This window comes from Coenobita brevimanus, chromosome 70 (genome assembly GCF_032717465.1).
Source record: "Coenobita brevimanus isolate Jiangsu-jjx chromosome 70, ASM3271746v2, whole genome shotgun sequence".
NCBI classification, from domain to species: domain Eukaryota; kingdom Metazoa; phylum Arthropoda; class Malacostraca; order Decapoda; family Coenobitidae; genus Coenobita; species Coenobita brevimanus.
In genome coordinates this window covers 41,397,652-41,415,092 of record NC_137023.1, presented here as the reverse complement: position 1 = coordinate 41,415,092, position 17,441 = coordinate 41,397,652, and the positions used below count along the sequence as shown (strand labels likewise).

The 17,441-nt window shown below is 41.8% G+C and overlaps 1 protein-coding gene across 1 annotated transcript in view; it reads right to left on the bottom strand.

Moving 5' to 3' along the window:
- AMPKalpha (AMP-activated protein kinase alpha subunit) overlaps positions 1 to 17,441 on the bottom strand; it is a 102,846-nt gene that overhangs the window by 29,686 nt on the left and 55,719 nt on the right. The window contains exon 11 of the mRNA XM_080277513.1: positions 6,355 to 6,435. Coding sequence (XP_080133639.1) covers positions 6,355 to 6,435 — 81 coding nt within the window. The remainder of the gene's footprint in view (positions 1 to 6,354; positions 6,436 to 17,441) is intronic.

Here is a 17,441-nt window from a genome sequence, read left to right as displayed (position 1 = left end):
AAGAACTTCTCCACTAGACCACACGGGAATCTTGAGTGTTGTGCAGTGAAAAAAATGGTGTGTTGTGTTAAGGTTTTCGAAATGAGAGAAAAGACTCAGTGGAAACAAAATTTAACATAAATAACCTTCTTTGTTTTGGCTTTGGAAAATAAAAAAAACTTGGGAAAAGTTAATGTGCAACATTAAATTAAACTGGAACATTATTTGGACTAAAGTGAACACTGTGAAGAGAACGGACTTCTGTGTGTTATTGACTAAGTTCAGTGCAAGACTTCAGGAAGAGTGTACTGCAAGTGCTTCAGGAAATCGTTCTTACTGTCAGAGTCCGAGAGGAGGCCAGGGACTTGCTGTAAGTAGCCAGAATGTTTCATACTGTACTTTTTTCCATACTATACTTACCAGAATGTTTCATACTGTACTTTTTTCCATACTATACTTACCTCATGCATGTGCAGTAGGAATGTGTTTTTCAGAGTTAGGCTAGGTTTGGGTCCATAAGTACCAGAATGTTTATTAATGTATGAACATACTTCTAAACCCTCATTTTATGTTTCTTTTGCATTTATTTCAGTCATTTATGTGCCTTATTGATGTGATTTGGGTGTTAAATAAGTGCTATGCATGTCCAGAGGGAGTTGTATAGGTGTTTCTCTGAGTTAGGGTCCATAAGTTCTAGTCCATAAGCTGGGGCCCAATATCCGAACGAAACCAATAACCGAACCTACTGATGGCTCTATTACTCCGGATATTGGAGTGATTACTGTACATGAATGAAACTTTGAAAAAGTTATACAGTAGGTACTCATAGGACATGAGTTTATGGGTGGCAGAGGAGGTCGCGTACTGTGAATACATTAACTTATGGGAAAAATTACGTATGGGCGGCACCCCCCCTTTATCGGTAACCCTTAAGACTCCTTTCATACCTAAGTATTGTACTGTACAGGGAAACTATCTAAGACATATTACCTAAGAAAAAGTAAACCAGCAAGATTATGGCTTTACTAAATCAACAAGGATATGGATTAACTAAGCCAACAAGAATATGGCTGCTCACCTTAATCCAAGAGGACAATTGGCTTGATAGACGTTCTTAAGAAGGGGATCCGAGGCAGGGTGAGGCACCCAGTTGCACCTCCTGCACCACCCGCCACACCACCTTCCTCACCACTCTCGTCACCAGCACTTTCCACCAACTAATGCACTCACTTTATTTATAACCCCTTCAAAGTTTATTTCTGACACCTCAGACACTGCATCATCCTCTTGATCCTCCCCAGGAAATGGCTCTTCTGGTGTTGAAGGGAGTGATTCCTCACTTTCTTGATGTCGCAGGTAACAGGTGATGAGGGTTTGCTTCCTTCTGTTAACCTCCTGGCTCTGCCTGTCCATGTAGCAGCGGAAGGTTCTGTCCAGTGAAGTCATCACTTCCTCCACTCGCAACTGACAGTGTTCAATGTCCTTGAATTCTTCCTTGAATTTATCTAGGGCACACAGTACCTGGCTGATCCCCATCATCGACAAGTCTCCACTCTCCTCCACTGGTGCTGGGCGGAGTGTAGGCAACCGTTGGCGCGTCTTGGGGTGGCAATGTCGTGTGCTCAGGGTAACCCTGGATTTGGGCCACTCTTCACTGCCGTCTCACCTATTACGAGTTCAATTTGCGTACTATTAAATACACCAAAATTCGAAAAAAATAGGTCCTCGCGTACTATGGGATTCCCATACTGTGAACTCGCGTACTGTGCGTACTTACTGTAGTTGACAAATGTAAGGAAGAACCTAAATTGTTTTGCAGGTTTGTTAATGGCAAATTGAAACAAAAGGAAGGAATCAATAAGCTGATAGTAAAAGAAAATGTCTATAAAGATGCAGTTACGCAAGTGCAATAATGAACAAATGCTTCCAATCAGTCTTCACCAGAGAAAGTGATTTTGTGGAGGAGGAGGGAGTGACTAGAAATGTAGTGTTAAAAGATGTAAAGGGTGAAGTGCAAGAAGTACATAAATTACTGGAAACTCAAGATGTGAAGTTGGCCCCAGGACCAGACAGGATCTCTAATTGGATACTAAAGGAATCTATCTATCTATCTATCTATCTATAGCCCGACGCCCTAATCCCGCAAAGGGTGGCCGCAGACAAAACGCCTCCAAGTCACTCTGTCACCCACCATTTGACTCCCCTCCCCCCCAACTCACCCCCCCCTCCCTCATATACCTCTCAACTCCATCCCTCCACCTCATCCTCGGTCTTCCCCTCCCTCTCCCTCCCTCCACCTCACCTACATACACCCTCTTAGTCAGTCTTTCATTCTCCATCCTCTCCACATGTCCAAACCACCTCAGTGTATTTCTCCTAATCTTTTCAACCACATCCACATCTACCCCACAACGTTCCTTCACTTCTTCATTCGTCAACCTGTCCCTCCATGTCACTCCACATGCTCCTCTCAAGTAACTCATTTCCACTGCTCTCACTCTTGACTTGTTCCCCTCTTGCAAGGTCCACGCCTCGCTTCCATACGTCAGGGTAGGGATCACAATACCATCATGCAGTGACTTCTTAACTTCCATACTCACCTCCCTATTTCTCATCACTGCTTTCAGTGTGCCAACAACCTTCCTTCCCTGCTGTACCCTTTCACGTACTTCATCCCCCAAAGTTCCATCCTTACTCATCACGCTACCCAAGTACTTGAATGCACTCACATTCTCCATATCCTCACCATCCAACCTCACTGCACACTCTGTGACTTCATTCCTCTCAAACACCATAACTTTACTTTTGTTTACATTAACTTTCAGCTTCCTCCTCCTACACACTGTCCCAAATTCATTCACCAAACCTTGCAACTCCCATTCATCTTCACTCAACAATACTGTATCATCAGCAAACAGCAACACCGGAAGCTTCCAAATCTCACCCTCATTCGTTAGGGCCACCCCCACATCCACTGCCCTACCTTGTACCTCCTTTACGACCCCATCCATATATATATCAAACAGCCATGGAGACATTACACATCCCTGTTTCAGTCCCACATTGAGATCAAAGAACTCACTCAGCTCACCATCCACTCGCACCGTAGCCCTAGCTCCCTCGTACATACTCTTCACGGCACTCAACAATTTCCCCTCCACTCCATATATTCTTAATACCTTCCACATACCTTTCCTATCTATTCTGTCATAAGCTTTCTCCAAGTCCATGAAGGCAGCGTACACTTTCCTCCCCTTCTCTAGATACTTCTCCACTAAACATCTTAGAACAAATATCTGATCTACACACCCTTTTCCCTTCCTAAATCCCCCTTGTTCTTCTCCAACTAGCTCCTCTGTCATATGCCTAACCCTATCAATGAGTATTCTACCATATATTTTACCAGTCACACTAAGAAGGCAAATACCCCTATGGTTACCACATACTTCTCTCTCCCCTTTTCCTTTGTACAGAGGAACAATTATACCTGATTTCCAGTCCTCTGGAACCCTTCCCTCTTCCCAAGCCATACCTAAGCATTTCACCACACACTCCATCAATTCCTGGGGCCTTTCCCAGCTTAATCTTCTTCATCGCTTCCACTACTTCCGACCTACTGATCTCTTCCTCCCTCCTCTCATCTCTTCTTCTCCCAGCCATTCCCCAACCACTTATACTCACACTGCTCTCACTCTCTACATTCAACAAATCCTCAAAGTGCTCCTTCCATTTCCTCAATTTCTCTCTCTTCTCCACCAACAATCTATTATTCCTATCTTTCACTCCCCTACTATTTCCCCTTTCACACTGCCTTACTTTCTTTACCTCCTTCCAAAACAATTTCTTACTCTCCCTCCATTTCACACTCAGATTCCTCCCAAACTCTTCATCCACTTTCTTCTTACTCTCCTTCACCAGTCTCTTAACCTCCCTTCTCCTGCTCACATATACCTCTCTTCTCTCTCTCATCTTCTCCCCTACCTCTACTCGCCAACCATTCACCATATGCCTTCTTCTTTTGTTCCACAGCTCGTTTCACTTCATCATTCCACCATGCTGTCCCTTGCATCTCCTCCTCACTCCACAAACCGCCTCACACGCTGCACTTATCTCTTCCGTGAATATCTTACATACGTCTTCCACCCCTTCCATCTGCTCTAGCTCATACCTTCCCAATCTTTCTTCCACTATGCTCTTATACTCTGTCCTCTTCTCACTATCTTGCAATTTCTCCACTCTTCTCACAGGAGCTGCTTCCTCCTGTCTTCCCCTTCGCCTCCTCAACCACTTTCTTTGCAGCTCTACCTTGGCCATCACTAAGTGATGGTCCGAGACTCCATTCCCCCACCCTCTCCACACCCTTGCATCCAACACTTGTCTTCTCATTCGCTCATCCACACACATGTAGTCTATCATTGCCTTTCGTTCAACAAGTTCACCATCCATCCTCCTCATTACTAAAGGAATGCAGAGAACAAATGGTGGATAAGATTCATGGTTTAACCGTGTGTTCACTGGAAGAAGGTAAAGTGCCTCGGGAATGGAAGAGAGCCAATGTGGTACCAATTTATAAGGGAGGGAGCAAGGAAGTACCCCTGAATTACAGACCAGTGTCCCTGACCAGCATGGTTGCAAAACTGTGCAAGAGAATCCTGAATGACAGATGGATAAAATATCTGGAGTAGATGGATATTTTGGCAGAAAGTCCATTTGGATTCAGAAGTGGAAGGTCGGGTGTTTCCAACTTGTTGAGCTTCTTCTCAAGGACATTAGATGTGCTACAGGACAGAGAGAGAGCTGGGTGGATTGTGTGTACTTAGATTTGGAGAAAGCCTTTGACAAGGCACCCCACAAGTGACTAATGTGGAAACTGGAACACATAGGAGGACTGAAGGGGAACCTCTTAGAGCAGATGAAAGATTTCTTGAGACACACCAATGAGGACAGTAATAAAAACAAGATGTCTGGATGAGGGAAAGTAACAAATGGAGTCCCACAGGGCTTAGTGTTAGCGCCCACAATGTTCCTGATTTACGTAAATGATACGGTAGATGGAATGAACAGTAACGCAAGTCTGTTTGCTGACGAAGCAAAGATCATGAGGAGGGTAGAAGTTGAAGACTGTAAAATGCTGCTGGGAACCTGCATAGGATTCATGACTGGAGCCGGATGTGGAAAATGAAATTCAATGCAAAAAAATGTAAAATATTGGAAACGGGTAAAAGTACCAAGAGACCATCACTGAATTATATGATGGGTAATGACTCAATCACAAAAGCAAGAGAAGAGAAGGACTTCAGAGTGATGGTCCAGGATAATTTGTCAACTGAAAAACACATTAACAATATAGTTAGAGAAACATATATCTCTTGGCTAACATAAGAGTAGCATTTCATTACATGGATGTGGAAATAATGAAAAAATTTATAATGGCCATGATCTGCCCCAGGTTGGAATATGCGGCAGTGGTGAGGTCCCCACATAAAAAGAAGATAAAAACAAGATCGAGAGAATACAATGAAGAGCAGCCAAGATGGTCTCTAGCCTGGCAGACCTGTCATACAGGGAAAGGCTGGCAAAACTAGACCTGCCTTCCTTAGAAGAAAGGAGAGAGAGGGGCGACATGATTGCAGTGTTCAAGGCAGGATGGGAGTAGAAAAAACTGACAGAGATCTGTTTGTATGGGATGGGAGAGTAACAAGAGGACATGGAATGAAACTACAAAAAGTCAAGTTGCTTGAAGACTATCAAGAAATATAGTTTTCCATATACATGCATAGACCCGTGGAACGGCCTGGACAAAGAGACTGTCCAGTCCAAAAACTTAAACAAGTTCAAATCAAAATCTGACTTACTGAGAAACAGACAGGACCCCACGAGCATAGCTCATATCCTGTATATATATCACAACTTGGTAAATACAACTAGGTAAACACACACAGACACACACACACACACACACACACAAAAGGGGGACCCCCAAATTCCCAGAATAGATTTATAGCATGAGAAAAGGAAACAGTTCCCCGCTGTGCTGGTAGGCACCACTTGCATACAGTCTGGTGAATCCTTGTCACGTGGCATCACACTGAGAGGGTCAAATCTGTATTTCTGGCATTTTTTTTTTTTTTTCACTTCGTGTACGTGACCTCTGCAGTTTTCATCCTCAAACCACTACAGCAGATTTGAATGAGCAAAGAATGTGCATTAAATTTTGCTTTTTGCTCTCGAAAACCACAGCAGAGGCAGTGACAATGCCTGGGCAAGCTCTCAAGAAGCAGGCTACAAAACACACACACACACACAAATTTACAAATGGCATGCATGTTTTAAGAATGGCAACATGTCAGTCCAGGACTGGGTTCTTCAACTTACCAAGATGCCACTTTGCTCGCTTCCCTGGTGTTCCCTTTGGTGCTCCTCCACGGTCACCACTCATGGCACGTTCCCTCAGTGCTGCAGCAGAAACAATTATTACCACACCATAATAAATATATACTCACACATACACTTAACACTCCAACATGATAAGACAACAGGTACTCTGTGCAAGTTTGCACTGCAGTTTAATGTACAGTTCTTCTATCTCACAATACAGTATTAAATTCAGATTATATATGGCAAACTATGTACTTAATCATTACAGTATACAAGTGATAATGATACAAATCTTTAATGTCTATTTATATTTCAGGGCATGAGGCAACTTATATTTAATGATTTAGTTCAATTAACTATATACTGTACTATAGGTACTGCAATTATATCATTTTGACTAAGCCAGGATTTCGTTCAGAGAAATCAGTCACTTTTTTCTGAGGATCAAAATAAATATTAACAAGAAAGCAACTACAAACTTAAGCACAGAGAGAGAGAGAGAGAGAGAGAGGCAAAAGTGATTCTCCATTAAACATTAGGAGAGCCAACATGAAAGCACAAGCAAATGGTAACCCAGCATGGCAAAAGACTACATCACTGCCACTGGATGCTCAACATACAAGAACAGAATGGTGAGCAGCATAACAACAAGACTGTGGTGACTGGAAGGTAAAGTCTGTGAGCAGAGACTGAGACAGAGTGAACCACCAACACAGGAAAATGTAGCACACTGCAGGGGAAGAAGATAGAAAAGAGCTTTACCTCTCTAAATCAAATCATCACTTTTGTACATGCAAATATTTGTGTCAACTCTCTTCAAGGGTAATCATGTGAAAATACAGATAAAAAACAGAACTCCTAAACACCTGTTGTTTCAAGTGATTTTCTTTTTATTAACATTCTGTATTCCCCGGTGAGGGTTTTAAAAATTCTATCTCTTCAAAGAACTGATTATCATGGTAAAATGTAAGAAGTTACTTGCCACATTAAACAACAGAAAATGCTGTGAAGGAACAAACCTTTCTGCCTTAATCTGTACAAACAACTGGACATATGAGAAAAGCAGACAGGAAAATAACCAATACTGTATAACTGGAGGTGACGTCCAACTTGAAACTCTGGTTTAGGGAGGTTGTACCGTACTATAAAACAAGAAGCCAGTAATAAGATTCAAAACCAGAAACCTAAAATTGAGGCTTTAGACTGCTTTACTACCTTGATTTCAATGCACTGAAAACCTTTAATGAACTGAGCTGAGCATCTTCATTTATGGTCGACATACAAAATAGACAACTGAGACCAAGCCAGTTAGTCCTTTAACCGAAAACTTCCTTGTTTATTTAAGACAAGTATCTTGTGGGAAAAGGCTATACAGACCAAGTCTCTGCTCTGCTTCTAGTGCTTTCATAAACATTTTGGCCATTCTGCTGCTTCTACAACTATTATTCCTAAAAGTTAGAAGCACAGGCCAAGCTACTGTTGATATTCTGCCCAGTGGCAAAACGAGCCAGTCAGAACTTGCAACTCTTACTCAACAGCAATATAACCAACACAGCAAGACCGTCTTGGTCCAGTTTCTCAACACTCCTACCAAGATGCTACAGTCATAAATAAAAATTACTCATAAACTTTTGTAATTTAGACATCCTCGTGCATACCACGGACGAAGAAGTTAAAATTACATCTACTGCCGATAAAAAGTTATGGTACACTGCATTAAAAAAAGGCAACACTGGTTGTATGTGTTGCAGCATACACTACATTCCCATCTTCTCTAATAATGTTCCAGTATTCCACTGAATATTACTGACATCGGTTCAGTTAGAAACACTTTCAAAGGGTCTTACTGTACTGCATATCACTGATTCAATCAACTCCTTTATGAGAGTATCTTAATATCAACACAGAAACCCATGATCGTAAGTTCTAGAATAATTCATTCATCATCCAATCCTACGTTGCCCCATGAGAAGCGTAGAAGCCCGGGGCTAGGCAAGTTGGTCCTGACATTTAAGATGAAAATGACCAACCTCACTCATCCCTGAGTGGCATTATGTGAGCAATAAACCCCAACCACCCCTTGGATATATGCAGTACTTTCACCGGCTCAGTCTGCTCAAATATAACAACTCCACATTCATTAAACTTAATATTGTACTGTTTGATGAATTCTGGATTAATTCAGATGTTCAGAAACCTATCTGAAAATGACCATTCAACATTCTAATTTTACAGTCTATTGAATTCCGTATATTTTTTACACCTCGCACCTCAGTGCTGGAAGCTTCTAGAAATTTACCAATGCTGTACTTCTGTACCTTTATCAGTTTATGTTACACTGAATCCTGACAGTAATTCAGTCCTTAAATTAAAAATATGATGTAATATGACTTAAAAAAAAAAAAAAATCATTTAAATTACTAATAATGGACAAACAATCAGTGATTTCTGTCATTCCTGCACACACTATGTGGGAAAAAAAGACTAAAGGCATGAGATACAGGAAGAAGAAACCAATCACACATATGGGCATTGCAGGCATTAATAAGGAACTGATTTATGGTGCCTCTTGTGCACTGATAATGATTTCTAGCTAAGCAAAAGTGGCACCTATAACAACCACACTTTAATTTTCCTATTTAATAAGCTGCCCAAGCTGTTAAATGTATGGCAAGTAAGGAAGGTTAATAATGAAAGAAGCTGGGAGATGGAGGAATAAGCACACACTCCTTGGATTATGTTCTCATGCACTTTGGAGGCTCCTTAGCACCACTTCCTTGCAGATTATTTCTGTAATGGCACACTGTATCATCTTAACTCTTATTTGTGTAAACTATTTTTATAATAAAAAGATACAGACAGTGCACAATAGAATTTTAAAAAATGACATGCAAAATATATCAAGAAGGAAGAACCTTAATTACAGTGAGCCACCTAAGCTCATGAATGTATGGCCTTTTGACTGAAGACTTCTGCAAGGTGTGGAATTAGTGCCCCTGACACACTGCATCATCATAATCATCTATAGTATAGTGACTTGTTGTACAATGGTACAATTATAAATAGGTATAAATATACTGTTTCATTTAGTTGTTCCAGAGGCCTTTTGTGGATACATGAATAAGAACAGCTAGTCAGTGATTCACGGAGGAAAATGGAAAAGTAGACAAATGAAAGAAAGAGAATAGGAGATGCTTGATTTAGTAAAGCATGCACATTAAGAAAAATGTTGTAGAGAAAAGGACTGCAACAGCAGACATATAAAGAGAGTCAGGAGGAAATGGGAGGACTGAATGAGTGAGAGAGTACAAAGTAAGAAAGTAACCTGGAGGTGGTTCATAATGATCATCTTTTATCAAAGGATTCAGAGAAGAAGCAGCACAGGAGGAGGAGGAGGAGGAGAAGCACAGGAAGAGGAGGAGGAGGAGGAGAAGGAGAAGCACAGGAAGAGGAGGAGGAGAAGCACAGGAGGAGGAGGAGGAGAAGCACAGGAAGAGGAGGAGGAGAAGCACAGGAAGAGGAGGAGGAGAAGCACAGGAGGAGGAGGAGGAGAAGCACAGGAAGAGGAGGAGGAGAAGCACAGGAGGAGGAGGAGGAGGAGGAGAAGCACAGGAAGAGGAGGAGGAGAAGCACAGGAGGAGGAGGAGGAGAAGCACAGGAAGAGGAGGAGGAGAAGCACAGGAGGAGGAGGAGGAGAAGCACAGGAGGAGGAGGAGGAGAAGCACAGGAGGAGGAGGAGGAGAAGCACAGGAAGAGGAGGAGGAGAAGCACAGGAGGAGGAGGAGGAGAAGCACAGGAGGAGGAGGAGGAGAAGCACAGGAGGAGGAGGAGGAGGAGGAGAAGCACAGGAGGAGGAGGAGGAGGAGGAGAAGCACAGGAGGAGGAGGAGGAGGAGGAGAAGCACAGGAGGAGGAGGAGGAGGAGGAGGAGAAGCACAGGAGGAGGAGGAGGAGGAGGAGAAGCACAGGAGGAGGAGGAGGAGGAGGAGAAGCACAGGAGGAGGAGGAGGAGGAGAAGCACAGGAGGAGGAGGAGGAGAAGCACAGGAGGAGGAGGAGGAGGAGAAGCACAGGAGGAGGAGGAGGAGAAGCACAGGAGGAGGAGAAGCACAGGAGGAGGAGGAGGAGAAGCACAGGAGGAGGAGGAGGAGGAGGAGAAGCACAGGAGGAGGAGGAGGAGGAGGAGGAGGAGAAGCACAGGAGGAGGAGGAGGAGGAGAAGCACAGGAGGAGGAGGAGGAGGAGGAGGAGGGAGGGAGGGAGGGAGGGAGGGAGGAGGAGGAGGAGGAAGTGACGCTATAAAAAAAAATACATGATACAGTATATGTATGAAACTAGGTACTGTACTAACCTTATAAGATAATGAAAAAATAAAAAAATAAAAAAAATAAAAGTACGAGATAAATACAGGTGAATGATGGTCAATTACTTTAATTAATGAGGAACATGGATGATCCGGCCTCTATCTACCTATTGCCAGATGTCATATTGTAAGTGTTCACTGAGATGGCCAACACAAAACTTTCACCATCAATGAACTCTTGATGTGGCATCAGCCAACAAACATAAAGATCCAGCAAAACTTTTAGTCGTTATACAATGCAGTGAACCTATGTAGATTAATTCTTTTTTGCTCTTAAGTTCTGATATAGTACTCAGTATAGTGCAAGCATTACTCAACTTTATACCATTGTACAAGCCACTACAGTCAAGATATCAGATGACTTTTGTGTCAGACAAAATTCTCCTGAGTTCTGGTTCTCATCTGCTAATAATGAATGAAGCACATCATGTAGAAATGATACAGCCCAATCCTCATTGTTATCTCTTAGTGATGCAGTTGAACCCTTGTTTCTAACAGTTTCTGTGGCATAAAAGTTTTCTATGTTTAACCTTTCATTATGCTTGGGGGTGCTCATCATACAATTACTCGACATAGTGCTGTTCGCAGGTATCTGTCCCTTCCTCTCTTTTCTTTTCTTTTTTCCTGCCTTCCTATTCTGTCTTTATTACCTTCATTCTTTCCTCTTCCTTCTGCCTATGGGTGACTTAACACTCCCTCTTCTGTCTTTCTTTCCTTCATTCTTTCCTCTTCCCTCTGCCTACAGGTGACTCTATACTGAGTGACAAGCCAAATAATTTCCTGTATACCAGGAAACCATTTACTATGCTGGGTGGTAACCATATAACCAAATTCTGGCGCCTGGTGGTTTTATGGGTAATTAAGGTGCTCCAATCAAATTGAGCCAGTGCAGGTTTATTATGCATGGGGTGGTTGGGGTTTATTGCTCACATAATGCCACTCAGGGATAAGAGAGGCTGGCCACTCTCATCTTAAATGTCAGGACCATTTTCCCTAGTCCTGAGCTCCTACACTCCTCACGGGGCACCACAGGATTGGATGATGATGATGATGAATGATTAACCCATACTGTGCTGGGCAAAAAAATAAACTGATACCCCTCTATGCCAGCCAATTTTTTTTTTTCCTGGCTATAAATGTGCTTAATACATCACTGTAAGATCCCTGGCACTAATAAAAGTATGAATCGAGTCAGGTTGGTGCCACTCAACCTCTGAAATCTTCGAGATTACTGAGAGAGCTAAGTGGCTGTGAGCCTGTGAACCAATTTTGGATTTTTTTTTTCCCCCGGCTAAATTGGCTTAATACATCAATATAGGATCCCTGGTACTAATAAACGTAATCACCAGAGCCAGAAAGTTGGTTGAATTGAGTCAGATTGGTGCCATTCTAACTGTGAAAACTTCGAGGTTACTGAGACAGCAGAGCGTCTGTGAGCTTGTGAACCGACTTTGGATTATTTTTGTGGGTAAATGAACTTCATACATTAACATAAGATCCTTGGCACTAATAAAAGTAATCACCAAAGCCAGAAAGTACGCTGAAATTGAGTAAGGTTGGTGCCACTCGACCTCTGAAATCTTCAAGGTTACTGACAGAGCAGAGCGGCTGTGAGCCTGTGAAGACTCACTCGCCTCCAGTGCTTCTAAATCAGTGTTATAAGTGTAGCGGAGAAATGTCTGAAGTTAGCGAGATACTTTATTACCTTCCATTTTACTTAGGCTGCTTGCAATGACTTCTCAATGCAGCAGGATGTAAATCTACGTCACCGGCGTCTTTGAAGGGGACGTAGATGTACGTCGCTGGCAAGGTATGGGTTAAATAACACTGATACAAGATAACTTTTAATATATCAGGCCCTTTTGATGGAGGAGAACTCATTTGGTCTTGAGGTATTGCCACTTGTGAAATGACATGAATACAACTGCACACCTACAGTATGAGGACTGGACTGCACTTCGCCAAAGACTTTGAGAACTACACTGCAGAAGTGAACACAGTCACTTCACAGGAGTCAACTGTATAAGTAGTATTCTTACCAACTTTGGAGTTTTTATGACACATCTTCCTCAGTGACATATGAACATTAAAGTATAAATATCTTATAGTATGTTACCATAGAAAAACTGTCACCATGAAAAAGACAGTAACAACATACACTAAAATGTTGAAAAGCAGTATGCCCAACATAGTACTATGGATGAAGTGGTACAAAGCCTCTTATGCCAATGAGAATAATGCCATATGAGTGGGAAGTGAATGAGGAACTGGATAAGGAAGCCAGACTCAGCTGCAAAACAACACTGCCAGCATCCACCACAGAAGCACTCACAGCTTGACAGGGTAGCTTGGGATCCTCCGCAGCAAGATGGTGGTAACCCTGACAGTGCTCATAACAAGGCGACTGAATTTAACCGCTAGAATTTTACTCAACCAAAATTATCTGGCATTAGCCAAAATAAATTTCATAAGTGGGCCAATAACAGAAAAACTTACTTAGAAAATGACTTTAAACTTTTTTGTCTTAGGATTTCTCTCCCTGAATGAAAATGGTCCAAATCAAGTTCTAGAGCACAACAATATCAAAGACAGCATTATTCAGGCACTGACTTTAATCCTTTGACTGCTACGATTAAAAAAAAAAAAAAAAAAAAAAAAGTGTTAGCTCTAATATTATTCCAAAGTGCTCCAACATGAAAGACAGGATTACCTGAGATGGGTTTTAAAGCTTCTGACTGCTCATATTTCTCTCAGACAAAAAAAAAAAAAAGGGTTGTCTGCTTCATTTAAACACCCCAGTGTCCAGCCATACTAAAAGGATTTTATTTATTTTTTTATTTTTAAATGGCTAGATGAGCTACAACTGAGAACTAATGATAACATTATGAATATGAGTTTTTCATTTATTCCCTTCAACAGAGTGATTTTTTAAACATTTTTTTTTTTTTTACCCCCCAATAATTTTAATCAACTTACGGAAAGAATTCTGGTACTGAATGTATTAACGAAGGTTGTATCTAACCCCTCAAGTCTGGCAAGTCTCTCCTGAGCACAACAAATTTCTTGAATTAACTGCAAAAAAATTTGTCACTGGATTATAGAGGTTAAGAAATGTATTCTCATTGATGCTGGGTGAGAGCTCAGTACCTGTACGCAAAAAATAGCATTCAACATTGCTTCATACTGTTTCTTGCCTTATTAATTTGACTTGGAATTACTATGCTATGACTCCCTTTAGTATGACAAATGATTATGCTGGGGCTGGTGTTACACCAGTATGAAAACATGCACCACGATATAAATAGATCTCGTGGAAAGGACTAACAAAGAAACAGTGTATGTTATTTTTAATTACTGGATGCTGAAAACTACATAAAGAATTCAAATAATGTCATGTACTGCAGAACTACTATCAATAACCACTATTACTCATTAAATGTGTCTTACTGAAGCATGAGCAATGTTATAAATTTACAATATTAATTGAATATAATCAAATCTGTCTTACTGAAGCATTAACAATGTTACTAATTTTCAGTATTACATACAATTGTCACAATGCCTTTCAGTACATAAACCATTCTTTTCAGGGAACTGGGGACAGTAAGAATTTATTTAATTCCTTTACTTAGTTAGATCTGAAAATAACAATAATTACTGAGACAGCACTCCATGAACAAAACCTCAAAAATTTTATTAATATTTTATTTACCAAGTAAGTTTCAGGTTACCATCAGCAAGCTAAGGAGGGTCACATGTTTACCAAGACTCACATGCTCGGAATTCAGCCTGAATCTTGCCAATACCAAGGTGGGCTGTCAAAGTGTGAAAATGATGGTGATACTCCATGTGATCAGTCACAACGGCCACACCTTTACAGTAGCATAAACAGAAATACTTTCCACTTTGCCAACTAATCTACATCGCCTAATCATTTGGATATATAGTATTGTACTTCGTTCTCTAAATTATGTATTACAGTACTCTATCGTTCTGCTCCATTATACATCTTCTCCATTCTGTTTATCTGCTTCTGCTTGCGGGTGAATGTATGTGTGTGGATGAGTAAATTGGGAGTGTGTCATCCTGTCTCGGCTACCTCCCCTTCTTCTGAGGAAGCAGCCTTGGTATACAGATAGATAGATTGCATTCTGCTTGCTTATGTGTCAATTATCAGGGATACCTTTTTTTTTTTCCCCCCCCTCCCCCCTAGGAACTGGTTAAAATGCCTCTGATGGTGTTCAAAGTCCTGTGATGGGAAGTCACATAATACTAGATTCTGAGGAGGGAGGCTGAGGCTGAGTTAAAGGAAACGGCCAAACCTGTCACTGCGGGAAAGAAGAGAGTGGAATTAAGTCTGCTACTTCAGAATAAATACAGGCAGTCCCCAACTTACAAAAATAATTGGTTCTTAAAGGTCTTTCATAAGTCTTTTTTTTTTTTTGTAAGTCAATCTCTCATTCTTATACTCTCTCTCTCCAACCCAGCCCTAATCCCATAATTACTGAGGTCAAAGTTCTTTCCCTCAACCCCATCACCTTTCTACACCATACTTACATCTGTGCTATCCTCTCTGTCTGTCTGTCTCCAGATTAAAGCGCATTATTGTCTCCGCTCCTCCACTTGTCCTCTACCCTTCACTGAACTGCAATTACACCTCACTTCCTTGTCAGTGTCTTCACCTTCTTTGATTTTCCCTGGAATGATTATTGCTTCCATGGCCGGGAGCCATCTGGGTGTGCCTTGCGCATTACGGAGGTTATTCTCTCGGGCATGGAAGCATACATTCCTTTCTCATATCCTTTGACTAATGCACAAAAGCCTTGGTTTAATCACACTTGTTCTAATGCTGTCCACAACAAGGAGAGGGCCTATAAAAGGTACCGGAGCCAACCCACCCCTGAATCACATCTTTTATACATTTCTGCCCGGAATCGCGCTAAGTCTGTTCTTCGCTCTGCTAAAAATAATTTCATCCGTACAAAATACTCTCAACTCTCTAACTCGAACTCTTCCCACTCCTTCTGGCACCTTGCCAAAAACCTATCTAACAACTTTACCTCATCATCCTTCCCTCCTCTTTTCTACTCTGATGGCTCTGTAGCTATTTCTTCTACTGATAAAGCAGATCTCTTCGCTCATACTTTCTCCTCCAATTCCACCTTAGACGATTCCGGTGCTGTTCCTCCATCACTTCCCCCCTCTGACTTCCTCATGGCTAACATTAAAATTTCTTCAGCTGATGTATTTTCTGCCATTGCTGGCCTTAGTACTAATAAGGCATAAGGGCCTGATGGAGTCCCTCCTGTTGTTCTCAAGAACTGTGCTTCTACACTTACACCCTGCCTAAGCAAACTCTTTCGCCTTTGTCAACTTGTACCTTTCCTTCTTGCTGGAAGTTTGCTCTCATTCAGCCAGTCCCAAAGAAGGGTGACCATTCCCAACCCTCTAACTATTGTCCAATTGCTTTAACATCCTGTATCTCAAAAGTTTTTGAGTCTATTCTTAATAGAAAAATTTTAAGGCATCTTTCCTATCACAACCTTCTTTCTGATCGTCAGTATAGGTTCCGTCAGGGACGCTCCACAGGCGATCTTCTCACCTACCTTTCAGACTCCTGGTCATCCTCCTTTCGGGACTTTGGCGAAAGCTTTGTCATTGCACTTGACATCTCAAAGGCTTTCGATCGAGTCTGGCATAAATTTTTAATTTCCAAACTGCTCTCTTACGGTTTCTATCTTTCTATCTGTGCCTTCACCTCTAGCTTCCTTTCTGGTTGTTCTATAGCTGCTGTTGTAAACGACGATCGTTCTTCTCCTAGATCTATTAACAGTGGTGTTCCTCAGGGCTCTGTCCTATCACCAACTCTCTTCCTTTTATTCATCAATGACCTACTAAGCTGTACATTTAACCCTATCCATTCATAGGCTGATGACTCCACCTTTCACCTTTCCATTCGATTCCCACAACGTCCACTTCAACAGGCAAGGGATAAGGCTATAGAACACCTAATGTCTGACTTGGCTCGTATCTCTGACTGGGATAAAAATAATCTGGTTGTTTTTAATGCATCAAAGACTCAGTTTTTGCACCTATCAACCCAATAAAATCTTCCACAGGTATACCCACTTATGTTTAATAATACTCAACTTAATCCTGCATCATCGTTGAACATGCTTGGGGTTTCATTTGCTCGGGACTTGTCTTGGAAAGATCATATTACATCTCTTGTAAAATCTGTTTCCAAGCAATTGGGTGTGCTAAGCCGACTCCGCTCCTTCTTTGCCCCTGCACAATTGCTGACTCTATACAGGGGTTTTATCCGCCCTTGTGTGGAGACAACTCTCATGTGTGGGGAGGCTCCCCACATACAGCTCTTCTCAATAGGGTGGAGTCAAAGGCTTTTCATCTCATTAACTCTCCCCCTCTTACTGACTCCCTTTAACCTCTGTCTCTTCACCGTAATGTTGCATCTTTATCTCTTTAATGTCGCTACTTCAATGGTCAATGTTCCTCTGAACTGTCAGCATGCATTCCTCCACTTCTACGACGGGCGCGTAGCACCCATCTAGCAGCAAACTCTCACCCCTTTTCTGTTCAACTCTCTAATGCAAAAGTTAACCGTTACTCCTAGTCCTTCATTTATGCAACAGGTCAACTCTGGAACTGTCTCCCTCTGTCTGTATTTCCTGCTTCCTATGATCTCCAGTCTTTCAAACGCAGT